The 24973-nt window shown below is 35.6% G+C and overlaps 2 protein-coding genes across 4 annotated transcripts in view; one reads left to right on the forward strand and one right to left on the reverse strand.

The window, feature by feature from the left end:
• Positions 1 to 14783, reverse strand: part of LOC134533935 (ATP-dependent DNA/RNA helicase DHX36-like) — a 34035-nt gene extending 19252 nt beyond the window's left edge. Inside the window, exons 1-9 of one of the 3 annotated variants that reach the window (XM_063371754.1) lie at positions 14692 to 14783; positions 14495 to 14575; positions 10427 to 10555; positions 9555 to 9607; positions 8798 to 9110; positions 7812 to 8036; positions 3875 to 4067; positions 1928 to 2102; positions 704 to 852 (exon numbers count right to left, since the gene is read on the reverse strand). In XM_063371754.1, the coding sequence (XP_063227824.1) occupies positions 704 to 852; positions 1928 to 2102; positions 3875 to 4067; positions 7812 to 8036; positions 8798 to 9110; positions 9555 to 9607; positions 10427 to 10555; positions 14495 to 14570 (1313 nt within the window). In that variant the 5' untranslated portion in view covers positions 14571 to 14575; positions 14692 to 14783. Of the gene's footprint in view, positions 1 to 703; positions 853 to 1927; positions 2103 to 3874; positions 4068 to 7811; positions 8037 to 8797; positions 9111 to 9554; positions 9608 to 10426; positions 10556 to 14494 lie in introns of those variants that run through there. The other 2 variants (XM_063371753.1, XM_063371755.1) reach the window with 2 other exon arrangements.
• Positions 14784 to 15846: 1063 nt separating this feature from the next.
• LOC134533937 (ATP-dependent DNA/RNA helicase DHX36-like) overlaps positions 15847 to 24973 on the forward strand; it is a 63519-nt gene continuing 54392 nt past the window's right edge. The window contains exons 1-2 of the mRNA XM_063371756.1: positions 15847 to 16256; positions 21103 to 21167. Of these exons, the coding sequence (XP_063227826.1) occupies positions 21105 to 21167 (63 nt within the window). The 5' untranslated portion in view covers positions 15847 to 16256; positions 21103 to 21104. The remainder of the gene's footprint in view (positions 16257 to 21102; positions 21168 to 24973) is intronic.

Consider the following 24973-nt stretch of genomic DNA (forward strand, 5'->3'; position numbering starts at 1 on the left):
AAGGTATATTGATATATCTTTGAGTACTCAGTGTTTAAACTTAATTTAATCCTTAACTATCAAGATTGTACCTCGTTACAAAATAAATCTTATGTCTTTTTAACAAGCATTAATGCAAACATTTAAAAATATAAAATACATAAAGAAAATAAATTTATTACATACACACACACATGAGAAATAATTTTTTTTGCTAGTCCAACTAAAAGCTTTCGGCTAAAATGACTGAGGCTTCAAAAATGTAACATTAATGCCAAAAAACCTAAATCCAAGAAGAAATTAAATTTAGCTTCATTGTGAAATTATTGTGAACGCTACTTATGGATCAGACCAATGTCGAAGAGTTGTTGAAAATACTACACACCAATTTTGTACTATATTTATAAGTGGGAAATGAGTACAATATTGTTAGTAAGTGCCACTGCCATAAAAATATTTAAATTTCTGTTTGTATGTTGTTTCCTGAGCTAATCATAATCAATCAATGCTTGGCCTTTAAACCTTTTAATGACTGTAAAGTGAATATTAAATTAATAATTTAATGAAACACATGATAACATTACATAGCTCATAACCATTCAACAAAATATATTTTAGCTTTCATACGTACAGGAAAACTTTCCTATCATCATTCAAAACATATTAGCTATTTAGTAAAGAAAGGAACAAAAAAATCATACCCCAAACTGTAATGCTGACTTACTTGGTCATTTCCAGGACATCTTCCAGGTAATATTCATGAACAGGAAAGGTAAATCCAGCAATGTTGATACTGGGACAATTGTTGTAATACTTTGAAAAATGTTCTGCATTCAACGTGGCACTCATCAATATCAACTTAAGGTCAGGCCTCTGTTTGGAATAAAGAAAAATCTAATTTTTTAAAGTTACCTATGTGTATTGTATTTTACACATTTAAAATTAATTCATTATTTTGTTTTTCTTTAAAGACTAATAGTGACAATTATTATGAATTATGGAATCAACTATATTAAAATTCTAATTTAACCATTGAAAATTAAAAACCCACATGGCATTAAACATAACCTTGGATGCAAGACGACCTCAAATGTAAGATGACGAATGTAAGACTACCTAGAATGTAAGAAGAGCCCCAATATAAGCTGACCTAAAATTATAAATACTTTCAAGTATAATAATATTTAGAGTAAAAGGGGGCTGTCAAATATATATCAGCATTGATTATAAGATGAATTTGAATTTTAAAAAACACATAACATGTGAAGCAAATTTGATTGTAAGGTAAGAAATAAAAGGACATATCAAATATTATAAATTACAATGTTTCTAACATTAGCTGTAAAGTGACAAAAACTCACATGCGAAATAATGTTTACCAATAAGGTCTGTCTTTAGAAATTACATGGTATGGTTTAACCCTTTTGATATTAAGATTTTTTAAATGTTGCATTACAAAAAATAATCATGCTATTTACTTTGCAATTTTTTACCAAAAAGTGTTTGATCAGTTTACAAATTGGCCTAGCAAATATTTTTAACTAAGTCAACTTACATTATATTGCAGTTCTCATACACAACACTCATGTCTATATAAAAAAAATCCCAGTTATGCCCCACTGACTACTAGCAATATAATCTACATTGCTTTAGTGTGAAGCATGTGATAATGTTTTGATGAGACTATCAACTCCAAAACATTACCATGGCAATATTAATTTAGTTGCCAAATAAAAACATATTTTAAAATGTTGAAAGATTTCTCTCCAGTACCTAAGTCTTTAATTATTTCAGCACACAAGAAACAATTATTTTTTTAAAAAAAATACAATAAAAAATGCTCACCAACCAAACTATTACAAAAAGACATTGGATTAAAAAAAAGAAGAAAAAAACAGGTGTTACAAACATAAGCTCACCCGCACCAAATTTCACGAAGTGCACATACCTTTGGCAGCACATCTTTCATAATGGTAATAACGAAGTCAGAGATGACGTCTCGCTCGTGTATCTCGTCCAGTATCAAATGAGATATGGTTCTCAGGCCAGGATCAGAACGCATGAACTGAAGCAACATTCCTGTAGTGCAATACAGGATTGAGCCCTTGGAACGAGGCAACCTCCTGTAAATAAATAAATAGTTAAAAAAATAAATACATAAAAGTCAATTGCAGGTTTACATATATCACATATTATAAATAACTAAATTAAAATTTTTTAAGTTTTTACTACAAAACTAGGTATTGTGCCTGTTATTGGTGAAAATTTAGATGCATGCTTTGCAGAAAAAACACCTTTTCATCTATTGGGTAAAGTACCTCAAAAAGCAAAATTGTCAACTTTTTTTTTGCTCCCTTACAGCTAAAATATTAAGAAAAATAGAAAGAAAAAAATAATGTAAGGTAGTAGTTAAAGAAACCTGTAATAGAGTAGTAAAAGCAATCAATACAAATGTACTTTCTTTGACAGCATAACGGAAAACAATTGGTATGGTTTGTTTCCTTAAACTGACGTAATGCTCCAGAATATGAAACAGAGATTGCTACACACACATCACATTACTCCGCGTGGCCATGTTCATCATACTAATGTCACAAAACACCTCTGCGGATGGCTAGAGGATCCCTTTGTGTTCCCACTCTCTTACTTCAGTCAATTTCAACTGCCTGTCACAACTAACTTTTTTTCCCTGTCTCATTAAATATCTGGCAAATTAACAGGTATATTATAATAAATTGTTACCAGAACTGACTAAAAAAGGTTTTCCTATGCAATTTAAAATTTGCACCAATATTTCCTTCTAATTATTAGACTACATAAACAACTTTGCCAATCTTAAAAAGAGAAGAAATATGTTTGTTGGATCAAAAATTGAAACAATACATATTTATTGTGATCAGGCATGAGACAATAGATATCAGATTTTGCTTCAACTTAACACACATTTAATTCACGTTAGTAAAATTCAATTACAATTATTAAAAACACACAAATTTTTTATTAAAATACATACCATTTTTATGTCATTAGGATACTACAGAAAAAGAAAAATTACTGATACTGTTTTGTAACCAAGTTAAAGTCAATCTCCCTGTGTTTTCCAGGTTTAAAACAAACTATTTCAATTCCCTGTGTTTTTCCTGTTTCCTAAAATATCTACACTTAGAGGGGGGCCCCAAAAGTCACGAATGAGTTATAACTGTGGATAACTTTTTTTATTCATCATTAGTTTCCAATCATTTTTCACAGACGTAAAGACCATGAATAGAGATTGTTTACACTTGTCTGCCATTATCAGCATCAGGTGCGGGCCCTGTGTGGCACATGATTCATGACAGGGGTCAACACTTCTGGTCCGTGTGCCTGTATTTCTGCACAAATTTTGTTTGTGGTTTGTTCACATACACTTTGTCTTCCAGAGCCCCAAAGAAAAAATTCAAACGGAGCGAGGTCAGGTGAATGGGAGGGCCAGTTTATGTCAGTGTTTCTCGAGATGATGTGATGGCGGAAAATGGTCTTCAGAGGCCCAACTGAGGTCCTTGCTGTGTGTGCAGTGGCCCCATCTTGTTGAAACCACATCTCAAAAATTTTCCTCCCTCTGTCAAAAACTGACAGAGAAGAAAGGAGAAAATAATAATTACTCACCAAACACACTATCACGAATCGTATTCCACACTTAAGTGTACAATCTCACATTCTTGGTCTTTAAGTCTGTGAAACTCAATTGGAACTAAAGATAAATAAAAATGTTATTCACAGTTATAACACCTTCGTGACTTTTGGACCACCCCCTATTTTTAAACAAATAAGATTACAAAAAACATAATATAAAAATAAATGAAATGTTCCTATTAATTGTTCCAACAATAAAATAAAGCACAGAAATGCTGCTTACGCTTCCAAGCGAATTTGGTAACCAACAGACACACTGCCACAAGATTCGTCTCTTTCTTGAGCCACTCGCTCGGCGACAGAAATAGCACTGATCCTCCGAGGCTGGGTGCACACTACATGGCAAAGCGATCCTTGGCCTCTCGATATGTAGTCATCCAAGATGAACTGGGCTACTTGGGTTGTCTTTCCACATCCTAGACATCAAATAATTGTATGTCACATCGTGGATACTTGCACACTTCTTGACTCAGAAGCACAAGAACCACAAGAACACTGCTGAATGGATTGAATGACATTTGGTAACCAAATAACATTCAGCATGGCACACATCCCTTACTCTTATAAAAATTATTGAAACCAAAATTTTGTTTATTAAAAATAAAGAGGGAAAAACAAATTCAAATAAAATTTTTTTAATAATAACTTGTTTGAAAAACAAAATTTCTGACCACTGAAACATTATCCCTATATTGTCTTAAATAATATTCTTTGTTTGGACTGCTTAAAACATTTTAATATGTAACCAATTGCTGAAACAATTTAACTATGTTTAAACATTTGAGACAGGATGTCTGTGACTATGTTTTGCGAACCACAAATGTGTTTTATTTGAAATTTTGAGAGAAGACATTTTGGCTATGCAACACCCAAGTTTTCCTAATTGTTCGGGATGAGCCAACAGCCATGGAAGGGCCTGGTTATGGTTTTAAGAATAAATTTTCTATGCTCTAAAAATTGCCTGAATTTATCTATACTGAAAACAACTGCCAAACATTCTATCTCATGTACAGAGAATGCTTTTCGTTCCTGGTCGGTAATTGTTCGAGATGCGAATGCTGTATGTTGGTAGCAGTCATCAAATTCTTGTGATAGGACAAAGCCGACGGCTACATTGAAGACATCTGTTTAGAATATGAATGGCTTCATGAAATCCGCTATTCTAAGAACTGGGGGCTACTAATAGTTTGCTTTAAAAATTGGAAGGCCTTTTCCTTCCCCAATGAAATTGTACATTTTTCTTGCACAGTACGTTCAGTGGGGCTGCGTGTTCAGCAAAATTTGAAATATACTTTGAGTAGAAATTTGCCAAGCCTATGAAACGAGCTATGCCCTTTGCATCTTTAGGAGGCTTGAACTTCTTGATCACCTGGGTACACTCTGGATCAATGACGACACCATTGCTAAAAACTAAATGACAGAGGAAGATATCTCTTTGAACAGCAAATTTAAACTTTTTTGTGTTCACTGGTTGTCCTGATTTGCGCAGCCTAAGTAGGACTTTCGAAAGGTGTGCAATATGGTCATCAAAATTTTTGGAATAGACAAAAACATCATCTAAATAATTGAAAACGTACTTAAATTTCAAATCTCCCAGTATCTGAACTAGCAGATGAGTTAGCACCTGCATCCCAGTCGCCAACCCAAATGGCACTACCTTATACTGGTAGAGGTTCCACAGGACACAGAAGGCTGGGATAGGTTTTGAGTTTTGTGAGAGCGAAATTTTATGATAGGGCAAACTGAGATCAAAAAAGCTAAAATATTTATCTTTAAAATATTTATTTCCCTCTTGACTAGACCCTACGCTCCGCATTTCAGAGGGGGAGTATATGCTGTAAATCAGTGACTTCTCAGCAGTTTTATTCTTTTCATTTATTCAAGAGTTTGACAAGCATAAAGTGGCTTATATTTAATTTTTTTTTACTGATCCCAATTATAAACTTTACCCAGTCTGTAGTACCCAGCTAGCACTGAGCAGCCAAAAATGCTAAATTGTTCCATGCTGGGTTAGCAGCAGGTAACAATTCCCCCGCCTGCACTCATGCACAGATGTGATAGCACGACAGTGGCCGTTCAATTTGACCGCATGTTGCACTTCTTGTCACGCCCTGTTGAACGTGCGTGCCCGCTTGCGCCCGACCGGCGTAGCATTTCGATGTTCCCACCGTGTCTGAACATAGCCAGCGTAGAGAAGCGCCTGCTCTCCTGCCCCTCCCCCTCCCCATCCTATTGTTCTACGAAACCAGCTACTCTGGAATTCCCCCCTCCCTTGGGGATGTCCAAAATTCCTGCCCACGCTCGTTGCGCTGCCTTTGCCCGACATTTGGTGGACGATTCTGAATTATACTCGCCCGCACTGTGTGTACTCCTGAGCCCTGGAAGCCATGTACCAGCAGCTCAGTAACTAATACTTAGGGATGTTAGATCCAAGACTCCTCGCATGGAGCGCCAACTCCTGGCCTTTGTGGCGGGTCCTTCCTCCACACCCACCCCCAACTGGTTAACTTGTGACAAGGATTTATGTAGGAAGTCACCGTCTACTCGTGGGCAGTTTTTGAGGTGCCAGTGGCCGTGTCGCTGCCAAGGCTCCGGACTAGCATTTTTCATTAGCACACAAGTGCTTCAAAACTTTTGTCTGAAAGATGTAGTTTCGATCGAAGGGATTCGTTCCCCAACATTTTTCTTTTTCTTTAATTTTCTACTTCTGAGCTTCATGCTTTGTACGGCGTTGTTCTCTATTTTCGGCAAGATGCAGTGATTTTCCTTCTCTACTCACCACTGCGTTAGGTGACATCCAGCTGTCCTCTCTTATTAATTTTTACGCCTTTTACGAGGCACTTGTTTTACCCTGTTTCTCCCTGTCTCCATTTTTATCCTTGCACTCTCTGGTCTCTTTGCGTTGTGTGTCCCGGTTCCTGGCCCAAATTAAACTTCTCTCTCCAGTCCCGTCCACCTCGCTGGATGGGCTGGTCATCACTTTATCCGTTTGCTCGGTCCCGCTGATGGAAGACGTCAGTGGTTGATCCCCACAATCAACTGGCAGGGACCATCTAAGTTGCACCAAAATTTAAAATGTAGTAATCTGTACAACTACGTAAAAGATCACTTGCATTTCTGGACTTGAAAATAGATTAATAAGAAAAATCAAGATCATGTATTGGACTATGCCAAACTGTGTTTGATCCAGCAAAATTTGTTGTACTAAAATAATTTCAAAGTTATTGACTAAAATAAGCACCTAAATTTTAATTAATGTTAGTTTGTCTATTTGGTATTTTATTTTCTTTTTAAATAATGAATTGAAGCTGGCCAGAAATTTTGTAATTCTAGATCACTAATTTTTTTTTTAACAGAATTTCTACTAATAAGGTAAAATATTCATTTTGGATCTTAAACAAATGGTAATTTTTTTGATTAATATAATAACTTGTTTGTCAGAATGGACATCTACCACAAATGTGATTAAATAAAACTTAACAACATGAGAACAAACCTAAATATACTTCTTCTTGTCCTAATGTGTAAGCGATATACAAAATAATACTTTAAGCCACTTTATATACGATCCAATTGTACAGATTACCCTATATCTATACATAGCAAAATTACAGTGATGCACACCGGCTCAACCTCTGGACAGACTACTTTCATTAAAACCGTATCTCTTAACCAGTTTCACTATGAGGCGCCTGAGTGTCACAGAATTAGGCAATACTTCTAGCCAAGCTTCCTTTAGCTCCTCCCACTACCAGTGTGATTCCACCAACCTTGAATAATTTTAAATACCATTTGCAGAATACCAAATCACAGGTACCTACTGTCTTACTTAAAAGATTCAAACAATTCTAAAAAGCATTGCTTAGGCTAGTTGATATTCTGCAAGCACAAGGTGTAAGTTTTCTTTAGTCACTTACAGAAAAAAGATAGTAAGGTATAGGGAAGGGGTGAGAAAAAACTTAAGAACAAATGAAGTTTAACACTGGGTAGTTACATAAATATGTATATAACAATAAGCAGACACTTTAGAATTGTAAACACACTGCCATTGAAAGTAAATGGATAAAATCTCAAACTACATTTGCACCCGTAAACGCAGATAGAAAAAACACATTTATACCAAATGATCACAAAACAAATTATGAAAGTTCTAAGTATACCTGTTTCTCCAGAAATCAGAATAATTTGGTTCTTGCGGATCAATTCAAGTATTTCATTCTTATTTTTGAAAGCAGGCAGTTTTTTGCGTAAAGTCAGCATCTTCTGGTATCGCTCACTTTCTTTCTTCTTCAAAACCTCTTTCATTAACCATTCATCCAGTTCCACATCTCTGATGAGCTCGGAACACATTGAAAGAGAGCTGGCCAGATTTGACTCAATGCTGCCTGCAACGTGCAAGACAAAATCCCAAGTTGAAGTAACTGTCAAAACCCTACAAAAAATTAATATTAAATAATATTTTTTGGTGGCCACTGTAACCTCCGTTATTGCTGCAATAAGTGTGGAACCAGCTAGTAACTTTTCACTTTCAGGTGTTTCAGACATAATAAAGAACCACTAATTATGTACCCCCAAAACTTTTCCCATTATACACCATTTAATTTTAACTTGCTAAGCTTAAAATAAGTATTCATTTACTTGAAAAATTTAATTGCATTGACCAGCAACTGTGGTAAAATTTAAAATTAATTAGCCTAATTTAAATTTCAGAATTTTTTTTTTTGCTAACTTAGTGTCTTAAAATTAGTCTGCAATAAAAACAAAACTACATGAATATAACTTGGTCAGAAAAATTAAGAGCATTTTGTGATTCCCTTGCATTAATAAATGGCTAAGAAGTGTTAAAACTGAAAAACCATTTGTAACTACGCACTGGATTAAATGAAAACCCTTTAGACCTGATTTAAGTTTTTCACCATTTTAAATGAGGCTACATGTATTGTAATGATATTTTTCCTCATTCCAATTCTAGGAAAACTCAAGGTACAACTTTTATACAACACCAATCTTCCCTTGCATTTATATCACCCACCCTAAAACCTTGCACACGGGATTACAATGAATACATATTATTATTTAGTTATGGCATAACAGAAATTTACCTTGACAGTCAAAGAATCAAATAAAGAGTGCATAAACAACTGACCTGTGATGTTCTGCAGAAACTTATTTTTGAACTTGCTCTCAGCGATATGCCTATATTTACTGGCTGCAGATTCGCCACCGTCTCCTACCCCACCACCACCCGCACTGTATTTCTGCTTCACGTCCGTCACACTACTGCACTCCATGATCTCTACGCCATCGTCGTCATCGGTGGCTGCTCTCTTTACAGACTGTGGCCTGCAGCCTTTCTCTACACCGAGACGAGCTGACGGACGCAAATACGAAGAGTCGATCGAGCTTAAAACGTCCTGGATTTGACGCTGAAGCCTGGCATCTAAGTTCACTGCAAGACTCTAGAAAAACAATAATTTTATTGCAGCACTGGGCAGGAGCTGTTGGTACACTTGGCAGCTGTCGAGTCACTGAAATGACTCTTAAGAGGAAGAACGGCAGTTGCGTACTGCCATTGAACACACAATCTGCTCCAATGCTTGCTGCAAGGCCAAACTTTGAAAAAAAAAAAAAAAAAAAATTCATATTCCTAACTTGTAAAGCAAAAATAAGATATTTACTAACAAAAAGAATCAGGTGTGTCATAAATGAAAACTTACTTGTACAGTTGTGTTGAGAAAATTCTAGCAAAAAACTTTGCAAGTTAATCAAATAGAGTTGTAATACTTTTAATGGTTTAATTTGCCTCAATTCATGACTGAGCAAACCACACTAAGTTTATAAATTTCTCTAGCTCTCTATCACTCCAAGTTTGAACCAGTCAGAGTGGAATTCAAAATACTCACAGCAGATTGTTTCTCTTCCTTTTTCTGAATACTTCTATTCCGATACCACATTCCTGGAGAAAATATTTTATATTAATTACTGCTAAATCAGTATTTAGCCAATGTCAAACATAATTGTAAATACAAAAGAACCAAATCTCTGAGCCTACAATAACAAAGCAAAGTCTAAAATTGCCCATCCTGAAACAATCTCAATAACAATGCAATGTAAATACACACTGGTTAAATTAATTAATTGCCACATGAAATACTGCTACACTTAAAAGACTTTTCAAGAAAAGTTTACATTCATAAAATAAAATTCCTAGCATAGTTATTTTCACATATTTAGCAGTCAAGGTTACATTTTTAAAAGTTAGAGGGCCCTGTTTAACATTTTCAGTACCTACTATAACAGTACTTGAATTTTTACAGTAAAAAGGAAATGTTAGGAACTGGCAACTTTATGACTTTATAACAATATCTTCAAGTGAAGTTTATTTTGCTTTATTTTTATGCTAATTTTTTTCTATGTGTAACTATCCATGAAAAAAAAAAATGTTAAGTATGATTCAAAATTTTCATTCACACATTATAAGGAAATTGTGTTGAAATAATTATTTATTTTAATAAATTATACATTAGATTCAAAATGGTTCAAGTAGTCTAGCAACTACAAAATCCGTAGCCACGCAGGAAAATTACTAATGTCTACTAAAGAGGATTACAGCCGGAAAACAATTTTTATCAATATTTTTTTACATTTGATTTAACAAACAAATATTTGATTTTTAATAAATTGAACCAAGCAAGAAACACTAAATTATGTCTCAAGAACAATAAGTTAATCCCAATAAGGAAGAAGAAACTTGTGGTTGCAGGTGAACATTCACCTATCTCTTTCCCACTCAAGCCTGGCGGAGGCCCGCCCCCTCCCCCTCTTCCTCTTCCTCTTCCGCGGCCTCTGTCTCGAGTCCTGGGAACATAGCCGCTCCCACCACTAGTCGAGGGCTGGTCGGAATCTGTAATTTCCACAACAAACACTGTAATCTAACATATACTGACAGCTACTGGAATGCTAACGAATACCTCTCAAATATGTAAGATTTACTTACTTTGTGATAAATGTGTAAAATTGTGGCTTAATTATTAAAATAAAAAAAGACAAGGGTATTTTTTAGTATTACAAATATTTCTCTATTTTGCCTCAAATTCCTACTGTATTCTGAAACACTCACTAGTGGGAAAGATTATGAAGTTCAGTGAAATTGTGGGGTAAGAATCTTTATAAAAAAAAACTGATATTGTGACATGCTGTGATATAATAGGTACGGTTAGCCACATTTAAACAACTTTAAATAATGTGGACAGTTGGTTAGGTAAGCTATATTAAAAATAGCCTACTGCAAAATAGTAGCGAACTTGAGCAACAAATCATCCTTACTGTTTAACAGTATTTATAATGTATGTAGCTAAACTAACCTAAACAACCAATCAAACACCAGGATGAATAATTCATTAATTGATTTCACTTCTAATTAAGCTTTCACATGGTGGCAAAAAGTCCTACCCTTTCTCACTATCCTCCGCCTTGTCGTCCCCTCATGTCTCTTGCATCTCTCACCACCAGCATTCCTTCATCCAGCACATGCCACGCCCTCCTTGTCCCTATCCATGTGACTCCACTCCCTCTATATCTTCCGTGATCTCTCCGTCCTCTGTACCCACCATTTTGTACCCTGGTTCCCAGCTGCCCCTTCTTCCCTTTAATCTTCATCACCTTATACAGTCTGACTAACCTTTCCACCCTTCTCCACCACTGTAATGCTCAGTGGTGCACCCAGGGAGAGAGAGGGGGGGGGGGGGGTTGGGGGTTTAAACCCCCTCCGAAAATGTGAAGAAAAAATCTAGAATGGAAAAAGTAAAAACATTCCCAGTCCCAGCAAAATAGGTCTGATGGTCTATGGGCAGCGCTCAATCTACCAAACTTTGTGAGATGTTTTCACGTCAGTGTATACATTATGGTGTTAGTATTACATTTGTAGTCTGCTACTGTGAATTACTTGAATTAGGCCTACTTTAATTTTTTTACAAATTAGTTTGTGTTATATAAAAACTAAGAATTGTTTGTGCGCTACGTTTATCACAATTTTTGCATAATTTTGGACTGTATTTCTGCAGTTTTAACTAGACATTATATGTGTGAATGTTATACCATTTGTTTTTACTCGTAGAGTGAACTTAATTTGTGTGTGTGAATGCAGTAAAAAGCAAACCATCATTGTCAGTGCTTTAAGTTGCACAGAATGTGGACTTTAATGCATGCTATGATTCTCATGGTATTAAAATAATACTGATTTTGAGCAGACGAGACCCTGGGTTTGATAAAGGTATCTTTGTTTGATTCTTGTCTAAAACAAAATTTAGTACCGTACCTACTAAAAATTATTATTTTTTCTACCAGCAGTATATTCAATAATTAGATACAAAAACTTCTTAAAAATCACCAATTTTCATTTAGAAATCCAAATTTTCATGAGAGAGGACCCCCAGACACCCCCTCTTTATTTTTGAAACCGGTGTTCTTTCATAAAAAAAACAAACTTCAACCCCCCCCCACCAAAATATTTCTGGGTGCACCTCTGGTAATGCTTCCCACTCTAGCTCCTTAATCATCTCAATGGGAGTATGCATTCCCCCTCTTGCCCTTCCCTTCTCCACATACCCGCTGCTCTACGCTGTACCTTCTCCAGCTCCCTTACCACAGTCACTACGTAGGAGTCCCAGATCATAGCCGCATACTCCATCACTGGCCTGACCAATGTGGAGTATGGCTTCTCCTTTACCCACCCTCCCTGCACCCTCCACCCCTTTCTCACCACCCCCTGAACCTATTTTTCCCAACCTAGGTTATTTTGCAGGGTCACCCCCAGGTACTTATAATCATCTGCCTCATTTATCACCTGCCCCTTCCAGCAATACACTTCCCTCTTTACCTTCTTCATCCTTGTGAATATAACCTTCGTCTTTTCAACATTTAGCGATGTCCCATTCTCCTCTGTCCATCATTCCAGTCTGCTCATGTCACCTCTTCCACCAACAACTTTAACACAAACAAATTATCCACAAACACTCTCATCCTGGCCTTCATCCCATCTCTAATATTGTTCATTACAGTGAACAACACGGGCCCCAACACACTTCCCTGCGGAACTCCTGACGTTACTTCCCCCTCTTCAGACCTTCCCTGACCTACCCTCACTATTTAACTTCTATACCCTCAGGAAGTCTCTACCCAACTAACCACCTTCTCATCATCCACCAACATCTCTTCCTTCTCTTGTGAGGTACCTACTCTATTGACTGATTTTTCACAGCCTATGAAGATTGCATATTTGCTTTTCCTTGTCCACCACTTCCAACAGATCTTCCAGCAACCCTGCCATCTGTGATTCACACGAAAACCCTCTCCTGAATTATTGCTGTCTATCGTCCACCCAACCTAGATCATTCATTACCCCCACCACATAACTGCTGACCAGCCTCTCTATTACTCTCCCAACACAGGACGTCTGGCTGACTGGTCTGTAGTTTGCCCGGTTTGCATTATCCCTACCTCCGTTGTAAATAAATACCACTACTGCTTCTTTCCAGTGATTTCCTCTCCTTCTTCAGAGATTGTTGGAACATCACCGTAAGTATCTACATACCTACCTTCTCACCCCCCAACTTAAGGTGACTGTTCCCTAAAGCAGTAAAAATAAAATTTGGACAGAACATTTTTCAAACACTAAAGACGTTCCTCCATTTATCCTGTAAACAGCATTTCTTAATTCCTACGGGTCTCTGTGAAATTACAGCTTGTAGTTCACATTTGATAGCCTAGGCAGTGAAGCAGCCGTCAACATGTTGCGGTTTAATGGCATTGTTGATCCTGTGGTTTTCTATAAGAATGTGTATATTCTGCATTTGGATATTGCAATACAATAGAACATAAATAATGATTTCAAAAAAAAGGGGTTGTCTGTAAAGCTGGTTTACGGACGATAATTTAACGTGATAACGTCATAAGAAAACATTGATGAAAAATTGCATACTTTTTTATTTTCAAATATTATTTACAGTTTTTGGAAATTTAATTTAAATAATTTGTTTAAATATAATAACAAACAATTAGTTATAGAAATAAACTGAAATCAAATCAATGTCAATAAATTATTAATTTGAAATGATGAAATTGGGCAAATAAATCAAATTTTTTAATTGCTGCTTTTAAAAAGCCCACCTTAACCTGTTTGATATTTTAGCAGATTTTATCGCATGGTGGTTGGCCGGTTCAACTTGTCATGCCTCTCTAACGCTTGTTCCGCGCTCTCGCTTGCACGCTCGGCTCAGGCGGAACGTGACAATGAGTCATGCTTTTTCATGCGTGCAGCCGGCGTTCATAGATTTATAAGACGTTATCATGTCAAAAAAAAAATTAAGTGATTCCCTACTGTGCGTTCAAACCCAAACGTTAAACCTTGACAGGTGTTTCTTTTTAGCTGTATTGAGGCGTGAAGCACAAACTTGATAAGTGCAATAGCACATATGACGTATACAAGGAACTGTCATTGTGTGTATCAAAAGTACTAATTTCTTTTATAAGTCAGGTTTCGTGCTGTCCATCTCCTCCGGTTTCTGCTCCCACATCATCCCTGCATATTAAGGTCTCCAGCTACCTCACCCAACTCTCCTATCCTGTCTAGTCTATTCCTAAGCTCTAGAATAATTTCATTCCTTTGCCCTGGCGGCCAACACACTGCCAGTAGACTCCTTAAGTATCGCAAAGACCTTTCAGAGAATAATTCAAAAACATATCAGGAAGTAAAAAAAAAAGCTGGATAATTAATTATCTCGCTCGAAAAAGCATCGATTCTGCTTTTTTACAAACCAAATGTAAAAGTTATCGTAGATCTAACCTGTTCGTCGATTCCAGTTATTGCGCTGCCGATCCCGAAATCCATTTCGTTCACCTCTAAATCTTCGGTCTCCCATTTCATCTATGATAGCGAACGTATTATTTTCCCTTACTTATAATCAACAATACACCACAGTTTAAAAAAAAATTACAAAAAATAAATACTTTAAATCAAACACAAATACAAAAATAAATTACATTGTTTTTCCACTTGGGGGGGAAAAAAGTTACAATAACATCACCTATTAGATTTTTCGTCAAATGTCAGAAACCAAAGACTAAGTAGAGACATAGAGCGTGTGTGTGGACAAGCGCTTGGTAAGGGAGAACCAATGTTGAGCTTTGCTCCAGTGCCTCCAGTGAGAAGTGCGAACTGTGGAACTTGTTAATTGAGAGTTTAGTATAAAAAATGATATTTTTCCTCATCCCATCTCAATTTTTGAAAAATGTTTTCCAAGTTTACTATTTTTTCATTCGGGTGCTTGGTAAATGCTTAATCCCTATCAATGTCTTAAATTTCATCCTAATTTGTTAGTTTAGTTGAAGGGCTGTATCACGAAAATGTTTTAAAATATTTTTAAGTCAGGGGCATAATGTTGTGGTCAAGTGCATGGCACGGAAATCTATTGGATCGGGTTCGATACCAACTGGTACAGTTTTTATTTTACATTTAAAATTAAGGCATTGGCACAGATTAGGCATTTACCAAGCATCCAACAAAAAAAAGTAATTTGGCAAAAATTTTTTAAAGAAATTGCTATGGAATTAGGAATATGATTATATTTTATATAAAACCCTAATATAACACAATGTTAATGATTTATTTAACTACTACTACTAGCACCGTTAGTTCTCAGGCCGCCACGAACTTCACTAAGCCTGAGACATTCCAATGCAAGTTGGCAGACCTATCTATCTATACAGCAGCAGTTACTATCTTCTATCTCAAACTCGAGTAAATATGTGTAAAATTATTTTTTTTTAATTAATTTTAATTTTAATTTTAAATTAATACTATTTATTTTCATTTTTAGCGTTTAGGAGTGAATGTTACATTTAAATTGATGAGTCAAATTTTAATTTTGACGAGGTATTGAGGAAGATATTGCGTACCGACAAAAAAACTTTTAGAAATAATATTTACATATTATTAACTTAAGCAATTAGATTAAATCATATATTATGTTTTAAGGAAACCAATTTTTTTTAAAGCAAATCATAAAGAATAGCGGAGCCGAAAAAACTGATGGAACCAAGATGGTTTCTTTTGATTCTCTTTTGGAACCGATAGTTTCTTTTTGACAATTCAATATCAATACCCTGAGCGTTTTCCGCGCACCGGTTTATTAACATTTCTATGGAGTAAAAATAATTTTTATTTAAAGCAAAGCGTTAGGTGGTTTACTGTCAGGTTTATCAACTTATGTACTTTGAGGATTAAGAATTTATTTTTGTGTGTCGGACGTGAAAATAAATGAGATACATTATACCAGGGAGCATCTATCCATCATAATTTGTTGTTACGTATCATTTATTAAGTGTATTTGTGTGAAGTTTACGCCTCCGATTTAGACTTACGTGGAGTTTGTTTTGCTTCGCTTATTATTCGATTATGGTATTCCTGCTGGAAAATATTGCCGTTTTCGCAGGTCATTTTTTAAGTGTGCGGTTATCACTCTTTATCTTTCGTACATTGTGCGTTTATGAGAATGTAATAGTGCCTAGATACAAGTAATAGGGAATATTATATTAACAATTGGCAGGTGAGTTATATTTTTAAAATGACATATTTTATTTATTTTTAAAGGATATAAGTCAATATTTAACACGTACCAGGTTATCTTATCTTACGCAAGAAGGTAGTGAATTCTTAATTCACTCGAAGATATAAAAAAATATTATTTTATAGCAACTAATAAATCTTTGTTATATTAGGATGGCCCTCTTCAATAGTGTCTATTTTGGCTCCACAGTTACTGTAGCGCACCAGAAGGGGAAATGCTAAAACTTCTTTCATATGGATTCGAGTCATATTGTCAAGGGGAGGGGTGTAAAAAAAAAGGTAAATATTTACAATCGCGGTAGATGCCAAAGAAAATGCTAAAAATCTGAAAATACTTTTATTCTGTGCCCTTTCACTTCCTCTTTTCAAAACAACCGGCGGAGGTAAGAAATTCCAAATACTTTAGGAGATATCGAATTTTTTAATTTCATCATATGTAGAGTCGCAGTAGATGCAAAAAAAAAATGCTAAAAATCTGAAAATACTTTTATTCTGTGCTCTTTCACTTCCTCTTTTCAAATCAACCGGCTAAGGTAAGAAATTCCAAATACTTTAGGAGATATCGAATTTTTAAATTTTCATCACAATACCTGTGAATTCAGGCGGCCACCATTGTTTCTTGTTTACGAGACGAGTACAATTTTTTTTTCCGCGACGTAGGTGAACGACTACATTGTTGCTTGTTTAGGAGTATCTATTAAAATCTGAAAATACTTTTATTATAGTTATGTTATGTTAGGTTAGCTACATTAAAACACTTTAAAACACTATGGACGGTTAGTTAGGTTAGTATAGCTACATTAAAATAAACAGAGAAATATAAATATTAATAAATAAAACCGAGGTTGGCCGAAGGTAAATGGTTCGGGTGTAATCGGGAATGGCAGAACTTTATGTGCGTCTTGATTTACCGTTCCCGTGAATGCCTAATTAATTAAAATGGTCGATTAGGTCAGGTCAGTTACATTATTAATACTCTCAAACTAAGCAGACATTAAAAATAATATAAATTAATTTTAATGGTTGTTTAGTTTTAAAGTATTTATAATGTAGCTGACCTGACCTAACAAACCGGGACAAAGGATGAACGGTAGGAACTCACGTAATTTTTTTACTTATTACTTGCGCAACAAATAAAACATTAAAATTTGAAACGTTAAAAACTCAGATACGTTAGAGGCGGGTACATTCCTTTGCCATTAGTTGAAAATGATGTCGTTCTACCTACGTCGCGAAAATAAAAAATCATAAACGTAAACAAGCAACAATGGTCGGTTCACCTACGCGGAAAAAAATCATACTCGTCTCGTAAACAAGAAACAATGGTGGCCGCCTGAATTCACAGGTATTGTGATGAAAATCTAAAAATTCGATATCTCCTAAAGTATTTGGAATTTCTTATCTCCGCCGGTTTTAATGTAAAGAGGAAGTGAAAGAGCATATAATAAAAGTAATTTCAGATTTTTAGAATTATTTTTCGCAAATACCGCTACTCTACATGTTCAAAATTTAAAAATTCCATATCTCCTAAAGTATTTGGAATTTCTTATCTCCGCCGGTTGATTTGAAAAGAGGAAGTGAAAGAGCATAGAATAACAGTATTTTCGGATTTTTAGCAATTTTTTTTGCATCTACCGCGATTGTAAATATTTACCAAAAAAATCAAGATCATATAATAAATTATTTACTTCTTAACGTTTCTTATCTGTAATTTGTAAGTGTTGGGCTTGCTAACAAAATTATAAAATTTGATATGTTGTGTTATAGATGTTTCTGTGCTTAGCCAGAAAACAGCTTTACATAATCCCTAATGGTTTTTTGAAATATTATATTTTATAGATTACATTAGGTAGCCTGTCATTGCATGTATCAAATGTAATAATTCCTTTTGTGAGTTAAGTTACATGTCGCACGTAATAAATAAGTGCTTCGCGTCTCCATACTGTTAAAAAAAGAACCCTGTCAAAGGTTGACGCTTGGGTTTGGATGCACAATAGGGTGTCATGTAATTTTTTTAAGTTATTATCTATGTTACATTGCATTACAATATCCACATCAAAAATGTACACGTTCTTACACGTGGAAAAACCGCAAAATTGGCAACGTGATTAAAGCGCAATGTTGTGACGGTTGCGTCACTGCATAGGCTATCTAATGTGACCTACAAACAGTAATTTCTCATAAACCAGTAGGAATTAAGAAACTTTGTACAGGGTAAATAGAGGAACGTCTTTAGTGTTCAAAAAGGTATTTTCTGAATTTTAAAATTTTATTAATGGAAAAGCAACAATGCGTGAAAATTACCCATCTTGATCCTGTGGTTCTCCATAGATCCTTAGGAAAACAGCATAGCCAAGGCTGTTTTCTAAAAGTCGGGGATGTTTAATGTTACGGCCGAGGCCAAGACTATTTTTCCACCTTGAATGTTCCTAATTTTGAAACACTGGTTTTCAGGGTATGTAGAGGAACTTCTAGAGTTTTCAAAACCAGAACATTTGGAATTCAAAATTTTTTTGGCATTTACAGTAAAGCAAAAACCCTTACAATTTACCTTCTAATCATTCTGTGAAACATCATTGCTTTATTCCAAATAGTTTACCATTTTAACGGTAGATGAAGTTAGGTTAGAAACATTCAAAGTACTGTAAAAAAGTGTTTACAGTTGCTTACCTTCTAGAGCATGTCGTTAGATGTGAGTAAGCCGAAGGTGGTTAGGTATTCAAGAAAGAGAAAGGTGGTTAGGTTCATGAGACAGAAGAAAGTGTCCAAGTGGAAACTGTGGCGTAATCTCACCAGTTCTCTGCTCGATGTCGCATAAATAAGTCACATTCAGCAGTGGATCAAGCCATTTAAGAAAAATGTTCTGAAGGAAAAAACTCTACGGCTGAGGTCCGGGCTGCGCCATTTATCAACCTCGTTTTAGTCATTTGAATTAGAATTTCATCGACCACAGTCTGTCTGCATTCAGCCCACAATGGAGCTACAGCGAGTTTTTAGCTGTCATCCCAAGGACACCTTTGTCCCTGGCCTGTGCCGTTGACACAAAGTGACTTCGGAACTTATTTGCGAGATGTAAAATATGTGTGAGTATTAAGAACTTTTTAGAATCTTCAAAATCAAGAAACATTCATGTTTTCGAGCAGGGAAATGTGGTTTGTGTTCTTGTGAAAATTTTTTAGACCTGTTGTAAACATTGTGTTATGGTGGACAGTGTTTTGTTTTTGTGTAGAAACAAAAAAAAACAAACATGAATTTAAAATTTGTCTTAAATCTTTTTCTTCAGTAAAGACTGCCAAACTAAATTTGTACTTAATCCTGAAATTCAAAACATCAAAAAACATTTTCGGCAAACATTATCATTATTTATTATTTTCTATTGTAGACTCGTCACACTCAGGCATAACCCCGGTTTGTATGGCTACGCGAGAGTTTGGTAATACATTTATTCACCCAATCACACACGACACACTCCTGCACACGGCACGACACTGCCCGACATAGTTCTACTCTCAACCAAAAACTACACACAAAATATTTAGAACAGATTTTTCATGTGTGAACGACTATGATGCCTGATAGTCTGCTAAACGTTTTATGTGGTTCTTGACCACTCACTTTGATGATGAACAGAATCCTGTGAGAAGCGTGTTGGTTCTCTCGCCAAGAGCTGCGGACCGCCCTGTGCGCTCACCGCAAGGCCACTGCCTCTCACGTTCCACCTCCCCCTCCTACTGCATGCATATCTTTTGGACACAAAAACAAACCACTCTCACCAGGCAGTGCGTACATTTAATACAAAATTATGGTTCAGGCAAATACTAAATTACTAAGCCGGAGACAATAAAATATATATAATAAAATAATTAATAACTAAAACTGAACACACAGTCAGCAGGTACTGTTTTGCTGCTTTGCACGAAATACCCTAGGTTGCACTGATGCCGAGAGGCAACTTTCAGTAATGGTCTCAAAGGATAACGAGGGCAATGAAGTTGCATTTAAAATTTGCCCCAAAGTAAAAGTGACTTCGACCCCAATCACCAACTGTAGTTGTGCTGCAATCTTTAGATTTCCTTTTTTTTGCGCAAAGTTATTGGACAGGTCATGTTGTACAGAAATACATGAAACAATAACAACATATTAAATAAATATAAACAAATTTTGCTTTCTATCTTTGGTTTTATGAAACCACCACTGGTTCTGTAGTGAGTGTAGCGTGTCAGCAACTCCCACTTAAAAAATAGGAAAGGAATGTTGCACTGAACGCTAAAATTACAAGCACTTCATATCTATTGATCATTACATTACAGAAGTATTTTTGACAATAGAAATAACAGACATAAAGTTTCTCGGCAAATTATAGCTTGCTGGCTGAGTAAGTTGTAAAGTTAAATTTATAAGCAGAATATGTAAATTGTTTCTAATTTTTTTGTAATGTGCTAATAAAGAAAATATTAATTTTTCTGGAATAATTTAGAGTTTTTAATGTACAGACACAAGTATGGAGTACATAGATGTATTCACATGCTAGAGATATGATTTTTGAAATTTTCAAAAAAGTTTTTTTTATTTTATTTAAAGATTTGGAAGGTTTTTTGCCAAATAATATCCAGCTTTTTTAAATATTAATTTTTGTGCATGAAACCCTTTAGGTTGCCAAATTTCCCCTAAACATAATGCAGAAGGAAATTATGAAGTTAAAGTAGGTACGTTAGACAAAACATCACAGGTTTGTAAAATGTTATTGCAAGTAACATAACAATTTCTTACGTATAAACATGATATTTATGACACTGCATAACCATTTTTTTGTTGTTTTGTTTTAGAGATGTATGGACGTAGACATTATTCAGATAGAGATACAGAGCGGTACAAAGATGAACCTGCACGTGTAAGTTATGAATTTACATTATTTTAAATACTGCATGATAATATTATTTTTCTGTTTATGCAATAAGTAAAGTTATATCAATTAGTTTATGATTTTTCATTATTGCATCTCGACCCTACACAACAAGCTTCAAATTATTCATGGTGGTTGTTGTTGTTTTATTCATGCATCATGGTTGTTGTTGTTGTTTTATTCATGCCTATTTTATTTTCCAAAGTGAAAATTAAGAATATCACGTGCTCATGTTACATTCAGCAGATATGTTTTGTATATAGCTCACTGCTGCTTGCAGTGAATCATTGAATATACCCACATGTGTAAACTTGATGTCAGAATACGTAGGCTACAGTCAGTCTCAAATATAAAAGCTATCTTGAATATGGAACAACCTTGAGTGTACAGTGACATCTAATTTAAGATTTTCTTAAATGTAATATACTGTACTGCTGCTAAACTTGTTGGTGTATTCTTACTGCTGGCGCCAGTACCATTAATAGTACTCGTCGATTTATAAATAGACCCTTTTGTTGTGTGTGTGTTGTCGGGACAATATACACTGGCTGTCACTATTTTTCAAAAAAAAAAAAAAAAAAAAAAAAAAAAAAATATATATATATATATATATATATATATATATACACACATATATATACATATATATGTGTGTGTCAATGGTACTGTTATGCTCTTGTACTCTGACCCTTAGAAACATGCAAAAAAAATGTTATTTATCATAAAACCCACACTCTTGGACACAGGCAGCTAGGTAACATGTATCAACACATAGGGATAGAATTCAGGTTTTTATTGATAATAAAAATTGCTATTCATCAGGGACAACTAACCTAGGTGTAGAGATAAAAATCAATATTGATATAATTAGATAAAAATCACAGAAAAACAATCCTAACGATACTGAACATGACTCGTGGATATGCGCTTATATAAATTAAACATCAGGAAAATACGTAGCACACATGAATCGTTCACAAAAGTTCGTTAGTGTAAGTTCAGAAAATCAATCCAATGATATTTTTACGGACGCATTCTTACATAACAGAAAAATGTTTGAAATCATAGCACAATTAATTTGTATGATTACTATTTATGTTTATATTTGGGTTCGTATTTGCCTTGGCTTAACTCAGTTTATATGGTAGAGACACGAAACTTGTACTCCCATTTCACCTCTGGGTATCACAAAATAAAATAATAATTTAAATCTTGGAAATAACAATTCATGACGTAGTTCAGGATAATTGACACCTTTTACGTGAAAACTAATCAGTTTGTAGTCAAATCGAAGTGATTCACGAAGAAATTACATACAGCAGGGTATGTCTATGGGCGATACAAAATGCAAGATCTTTACTTACAGATTTTCACTCCTAATAACATATCCGTCAGAATATGCCCTTATAATCTTACACATTATTTATTTATACGCCGTTTAAGCTCATCCTGAGTGTCGGATGGCATAATCTAGCTAGCTATATTTCAAATTTAAAATAGGCCTCGCGTCTTTGCGTCGGCATCAGACGCCTTCATACAACCATTCTTATTAATTAAGACGTTCTAGACGCCTCACATCTAAAACACGGCCTCTCATTGGCCGAAACCAAAATCGGTTAGCGTAATTTACAATATAAATACCGTAAATAACACTCATTAATACAATTGAAAACACAAAAATGCGGTAAATTTAAAACGAAAATTTCCAACAATGAAAATTTCTTTAAGTAATACCCCGAATAAAATCATCGTTTATTCGTTAAGTTCATTAGTCCTTAGAGGGGTATACTCAATTGGCTGTCCATATAAGTCCATTTCAGGTCATAGAGCATAGCTCTCGTAGATATACATAATTAATAAAAATATATTTAAATAACTTTTGCGGGCGAACAATATACAAATTAAATAATAAAATTTCATAATAATAATAATAATAACAATCAAAATAATAAGTTTTCATAAATAATAATATCATTAAAATAAGTCATAACTTTCTGTGCATTATGAAAATAGTAACAGCACAGAATTGCCGCCCTTGTCTATCATATTGAACTGCAATCGTTGACCTGTTCAAAACAGTACAATGTGATTGGCAGTTTACCGTCTCTCTCGCACTATGTACAACGAATAGCCTTGTCGCCTAGCGGCGCGCGCACCACACATAAAAAAAACTTGGAGCGACTGAGTTTCTTCTTCTCCTCCTCCTTTTTTTTTTTTTTTTTTCTATCGTCCTTTCGACCGTTACACTAGACAATTCGCGCAATTTTAATCACTTTGCATCGGGTCGTCGCCGCTAGCAGACCTGCGCTCGAATGGTCCACGGGTTTTCCCGCGCAAAATCTTCTCTGCTGGACCTGCTGCAGCTCTCCGACGGCGTCTACTCCCTTGAGCCGCTCCTGTTGAGAGGGACGTGGGAGGACATACTTACTGTAAGTAGCAATCTCATATGGCTGTAACGGGTGTATGTACATGTGAGTCAACAATGTGACGTTCTCCAGGACACGTCACGGCAGTGGATCAACGCCACCCGCGGTGCAAACGACATCCACGGCGGCGGCTGAGGAGGCATCAGGACAGCGCCCGACCTCAAAGCGGCCAACACCAACACCTGCTCCACACCTCACGTCGGCGGGATTGGAGTGTGGCGGCGTTGCAGTACCGGACACCACGGCTCCGGGCTCCGCGGCGAACATCTGCAGCGGCGGACTGCGGCTGCAGCTGCCGCCCTACCCCACGAACATGTGAGAGGCGGCGTCGGGACGTCTGCGGTGCTGCTCGTGTCGGCGGAACTGCCATCTCACAAGGACGCACTCGTCGGGTCCCATCACTGATAGGTACACAGCCGTTGCGAACCGTATTGTGTACATTTTAACTAACAAGTGTCCCGGTCATTAAACAGTCTTAAAACTCTTCACTCATGTGTGAATCGTGCACTTGTAACGCACGAATGTCGGCAGGCTAAGACATCTTCTGTGCTTAACGTAGCCTATCCACAAGCCAGTTCAGTATAAACTAACTATTAAAACAAATAGTAACTAATGGGATCAAATAACATCAGATATTAAATAATAATATAGTAACTTAGGCTAACCATTCAATAACTTTCAAAGTGAAATTGTTACATCTTAACAATAGGTATCATTAGCTAGATAACATTCAAGCATAACTTTAACTAAACTGATTTTCATGTTAATGAAAGGGTTTGTGTACATCATTGTTAGGCATCCTTATGCCTTCAGGTTGTACCTGTTTTATTCTATGTACAATTTCATTATGCATCTCGTACATTTCCATAAGCATCATCTCACAATCTTTCATATCTTCATAATATCAACAATTGATAAAATTAATAATTCTCACTAACATCTCATATAATATACATAACATCATATTTACAATATCACTTCAAGGAACATTTCATATATTACATAATTAAAAGCATTTGTTTATGTTAGCAAACAAATCAACAATAGTTTTGATTTCGTTTAAGTACACGCATCATGTGTAACTTGTGCTTGAAAAGGGAACGCACAGTGTTTCCTTCTCTTTTATCTCTCTTTTATCGCAGCTTACCGCTCGGCGAAGGCGGCCTTTATTTTTCTTTCTTTTATTTTACTTGAGTGTCTGGTGAACTTTTATTTCTACCACTTCTCGCAAGGTAGTTTTTTTTTTTTTCTGTAATCAGCTGGGTTCTCATATAACGCAAACAGCTGTTTGGAAAGTGTATAGCAGTTTCCCTCTCATATCAACCATTAGTTTCGTTTTCAGGCATCCGATGCGGGCTTCGCAGGATC

This window comes from Bacillus rossius, chromosome 7 (genome assembly GCF_032445375.1).
Source record: "Bacillus rossius redtenbacheri isolate Brsri chromosome 7, Brsri_v3, whole genome shotgun sequence".
NCBI classification, from domain to species: domain Eukaryota; kingdom Metazoa; phylum Arthropoda; class Insecta; order Phasmatodea; family Bacillidae; genus Bacillus; species Bacillus rossius.